This window comes from Protobothrops mucrosquamatus, unplaced genomic scaffold (genome assembly GCF_001527695.2).
Source record: "Protobothrops mucrosquamatus isolate PMUCROS unplaced genomic scaffold, P.Mucros_1.0 scaffold1038, whole genome shotgun sequence".
In the NCBI taxonomy this organism is placed as follows: Eukaryota; Metazoa; Chordata; class Lepidosauria; order Squamata; family Viperidae; genus Protobothrops; species Protobothrops mucrosquamatus.
Window position 1 is genome coordinate 20,429 of NW_015387270.1, and position 4,701 is coordinate 25,129.

General features: G+C 40.7%; 2 protein-coding genes across 2 annotated transcripts in view; one reads left to right on the forward strand and one right to left on the reverse strand.

Moving 5' to 3' along the window:
* Nucleotides 1-3,261, reverse strand: part of HADHA (hydroxyacyl-CoA dehydrogenase trifunctional multienzyme complex subunit alpha) — a gene marked incomplete at its 3' end in the record, with an annotated part of 23,244 nt that extends 19,983 nt beyond the window's left edge. Inside the window, 1 exon segment of the mRNA XM_015819980.2 lies at nucleotides 3,134-3,261. Coding sequence (XP_015675466.2) covers nucleotides 3,134-3,218 — 85 coding nt within the window.
* A 295-nt stretch (nucleotides 3,262-3,556) lies between these two features.
* Nucleotides 3,557-4,701, forward strand: part of HADHB (hydroxyacyl-CoA dehydrogenase trifunctional multienzyme complex subunit beta) — a 23,149-nt gene continuing 22,004 nt past the window's right edge. The window contains exon 1 of the mRNA XM_015819981.1: nucleotides 3,557-3,618. The gene's annotated coding sequence lies outside the window, so the exon portion shown is untranslated. The remainder of the gene's footprint in view (nucleotides 3,619-4,701) is intronic.

Below are 4,701 nucleotides of genomic sequence, written 5' to 3' on the forward strand. Positions count from 1 at the left end.
ATCTTGTCAGAAAGATTGGAGCCAGGAAGCTTGGATTAGAAAGACAAAGATCCCTAGAATCAACAATCCCTCACGCCAAAAATCCAACAGTCATCAGCCACATCCCCAGGGAAGCAGGATATGACCTTTGGGACATAATAGGATTAACCCACCACCATCAGAATACCAGAAAGGCACACTCAGATTCAGGTCAAAGTTCATGCCACAGGAACAATTCCAAACAAAAGCTCAAGAAGGTATTAAAAACCCACCACTCCCAGCTACATGTGATCAGCTTTCCCAGAGCCACGCTTCTGTCTGGCTTTGCTCTTCAATAAACTCCAACCTTCTTTCTAAAGCAGTCTCCATTTTGTTTATTCCCCGCTTGGACTGGACCCTGATGAAGATTTTTCTTTCAACACTTGCTTGGGACCTCACATGGTTTTCTGAGAAGGCTGAAGGAATGTAGCAAGAGGACTGGATTCATAAAGTTGGTGCAGCCACAATTTTCTGGCAATAATCAAACAGCTGCATTAAAATTCTACCTACCAGTTCTTAAGGCAGCAGAAAATCATTACTTCAAATTGCCGAGGATTGCTGAGCCCTAAGAAGGCTGACAATAGATGCTGCCTTTTTAAAACATAGTTTAGAAACGTGAATGAAGTGTTCCTCCATCTGTATTTCCCATCCTACCAAGCTTGATATCAACAATTAACTCTTCTCCCTAACATGAGTTGGGCTGGGTGAATATAGGTCATACATGGAACAGCTTGTTTAACTATCTATCAAGCTGTCCAAATAATATGTCACAAGAGTAAAATATCGCATGCTTGTAACGTCTCAATAAGGCTATTTATGAACACAGATCTAGTACTCTTCTAAAAAAACACTAAACCCATGTGCAAAAATAGTTTGATTGATGGGTTGCAGGCATAAAAGAGGAATGTAGGACAAAATGTAAAGAGCAATAAAATGTGAGCTCCATTGTTGATTACTGCTTCAATAGAACAGCAGTGTGAACAACAAATCCAATTCTGGAATGTGGATAACAACACCATGAAGTAGCTTATGGAAGGTCATTGAATGGAACAGCACCAACAACATCTATCTGAACAACCTAGCTCTATATTTGTAACTTAATTTTCAAAGTCAATCATGATGCAATTCTTCTCCATTATCTATATAGGATCCAATCAAAAGTCAAGCATAGGAACTGTTTTTTTACATCTTTGTTTTAACTATTGTATTTTTTTTCACCAAAATGCATTTTATTACAAAATCAAAGTTGTAACAAATTAGAAAATACAACCACTAAGTTCTTTGAAATTTAGGAACCAGATTCTCATCTTGACCATCCTTTTCTAAAATCTTTGAAAACATAAAATAATTATGCATTTTTATTCTTCTAGTTAGTTTTCCTTAATTACAAACTGTTTACAAACAACCAGATTACAATGGGATTACAGTGGCAACAAGGACTGCTGTTGGTGAATGATTCAGTCATGTGACATTGTGCTTTATGATTGCATCGCTCAGTGGTGGAAATTTCGGTCCAAATGCCATCATAACACTATGATTACTTGTACAATTGGATTCATGGTTTACAACACTTCAGAAAGGACCCCAAACTTATAGGTGCTGCATTAACCATTGAAGTGATTCATCCTGAACCACAAATATTCTCCACTATCACAGAGATTAAGATGCTAGACTTGGAACAGGGAGACCTAGATTCAGATTCACCCTCAGTTATGAAATAAATTTATCTACTCTGTTATTTAAGCTTTTACTATTCTGTACTTGACAACTTCTATTTAAGTTGTTAGTCATACCAGACCAGAGCATATGTGAAACCTGGACAGGACTGCGTGCACACATGCCAGCAGGTAGGTAGGCAAACCATGAACTGAGGCGGGGGATTTGGAGAGAGACAGGGATGCTGCTGCCACCCCCACCTGCAACACCTCACCTGCAATACCTCTTTAATGGCACAAATCTCTATTTTTGCAGGTACATAGGCCCAGGAAGCTCCATCTCAGAATGGGCGCAGGAGACCTGGGGGTGGACTGGGCCAACAGAGCAGCAGCAAAAGGAAACACTCACAAAGTGGGGGGAAGAGGGGAGTAGGAAAAGAGTGTGAGTGTATGTGTAGGCTTTGGCATCAGGGTGCCAAAAGTTTAGGAGGTTGAGAAGCCCAAATATTTAAGGGAGGTTGTAAGGTGTGAACCCCTCTCTAGTTCTACAGAAGGATCCTTGGGAAAGGAGATGGAAAGGAGTTAAATAAAGGAGAAGCTGGATTGGGCAGGGTTGGTGGTGCATCAAGAGGTGAGGAGGCTGACTGACCCAACTCAATGTGCCAATGTCATCTGTGTCCCTGAGCTGCATTTTGCAAATATGACAGCTTGACATATAATCCCCAAATTGTACACCACCTTAAAACTAGCCCAAAATAGCTCAAAAATGCCAAAAAATTATTGCAACTGATCTCCAAATCAAGGCCATGTGGGCAGGAAAACTGCCCAACTGGCAAGACTACCATGCATCTGGGGAAGCAGGAGCCACCCAAAAGGATGGGGGGGAAGGATGTGGCAGAAAAAGAAAAATTGTGGTGATGCTGGAGGATTTGGCATCAGGTGCCAAGAATTAAGGAGAGGTCCAGAAGTCCAAATATTAAGGGGAGGGGTGTTTAATGCTGCAAGCCCTCAACCTCTCCTATAGTTTTGCAACAGGGTCTTTGGGAGAGGAAATGAGGAGCAGCAAGAAAGAAGCTGGATTTAGAGAATGAGATGCATGAAACGAATGTAATAATTTTGTAAATTCTGCTTATATTTGAGCCTAAATATGCAGGGGTTCCTCGAAGCCTGAAAAATATTTCAAGGATTTCTCCTCAAAGGGTTGATTTAGATAGAGATTGATCTAGATAGAGATTAAAGGCACGATGGAGTGAAGTATGCTAAATAATCTCTTTGATCACTTCCCATTAAATGGAGAGAAGTATAAAGGATGAGTATAATCTGGTGCCAGTTTAGACCATGAATAAACCTAGAAACGCCCCCTTCCTCCCTTACCCTACATAATGAAGAGTCGGTGCGCTTCCTCCTATTCCCACTCAATTAACCAAGCGCCTGCAAATTTCCCTTCCAGCCTTTCTCACCTAAGAGGCTGCTCCGGGTCGAGCAATACTTGGCAGCCGCCGTGAAGCGCGTCAAGCTCCCGATAGCCCTGACAGCAGCCGCCATCTTAGCCCAGCGGGGAGGTCAGTCAAGCAAGCGAAGATTGAAAGAAACGAAGGGCGTGGAAAAGCCGAAGAGGGCTTTCCCTTCGCCTCCGTCGCTCTCGCTTAGTAAAATGAGCTGTCTCCTGATTTGCCTGTTAAAAAACCACAGCGCGCCTCGTTACGGTGCAGCAGATGCCCCCACAGTTCTTCCGAAGGGCACATTTCTTTCACATTTTCTGTTTTCTAAGGCTCTCCATCAATATTTGTTATGTGGAAAGAGAAAAGTTGAATCAGGGTTTAGGCGACTTCGGCGATCGACAGTTAATGTCGGCAAGGGAGGGCCTCCTTTGTAGTGGCGCCCTTGAGTGGGTAAAGGGGCGGGGCTGACTCTTTGCAGCCTGTGTTGGAGGCTGTTGCTTGCGGTGAGCTAATTTGCCTTGTTTTTTCGCGCTCCCTCAAGGTGGGCGATTCTAAGTCCCAAGCGGGCTGGAGGGAGAGCAAGTGGGGGATTAGGCGGTGGGAGGATTTGCTTTCCTGCGTGGGTTCTCCGTGGAGGGAAGTGACGCTATAGGAACAGTTGGTGGAGACATTAAGGATGATGTATCGTTGTGCCCAATTACCGATCTATCCAGTTTTTCATTTCTTAATATAGTTGTGTTGAATTACAGATCCTATTTTATTGCATGTAATAAGGAGGTTAATGAGAAGTGTAGAGAGAGCTTCAAGTTGGAGAGGGCATAAACAACACTAGCTTGTCACTAGCCCCGAGTACATTCTATGCAAAATTTTATAATGAAGAATCTAAGGAAGAAATACTATGCAAGCATAACAGCAATATAGAATGCTTAATATGTATTAAGATAACAAAATTGCCCAGTGTTCTTAAGAAACACTGTTATAGTATCATATTTACACTTTTGTAAAGCAGGCGAATATCATGAAATTTTACCACAAAGGAGGTTTATTCTCTTTTAAATTTGAAATCTACATATATTGTTTAATGTATCTTTTTCTTAATTGTTTTCGTTTTTACTTTTGGTTATAGTTTTAGTACTTTTTTGTACTTGGTTTTGTATTTTTGTTTTGTATATTATTAAACTTCATTAACAAAGATAATTAAAATACCATATATAATAGGGTATTTTGATTTTCCCTATCATAATTGTAGTTCATAGTAGAGAAGAGACAATGGTTGACTTTTGATATTATATGATTGATCCTGCATATATCCTGCATTCTTCTAGGTACAAAGTATTTGTACACAATAGTGCTTCAAAACTTTTTTCCAATTTCATTTCATGTGGCAGGTTGAATCAGTCATTCTTGTATCTCTAAAGGAAAAGCCACTCGGTGAAATTACATAAATAGCTAAGTGTGAATTTAACCCTGATTCTTTCCTATCCTAGTTCAGTATCTGAATTGCAACACTATGCTAATTCTCCTTTTTGGAGCTCACCTCCAGAACCATAATATTACAGTAACATTTAATAAAATTATTTGGACTT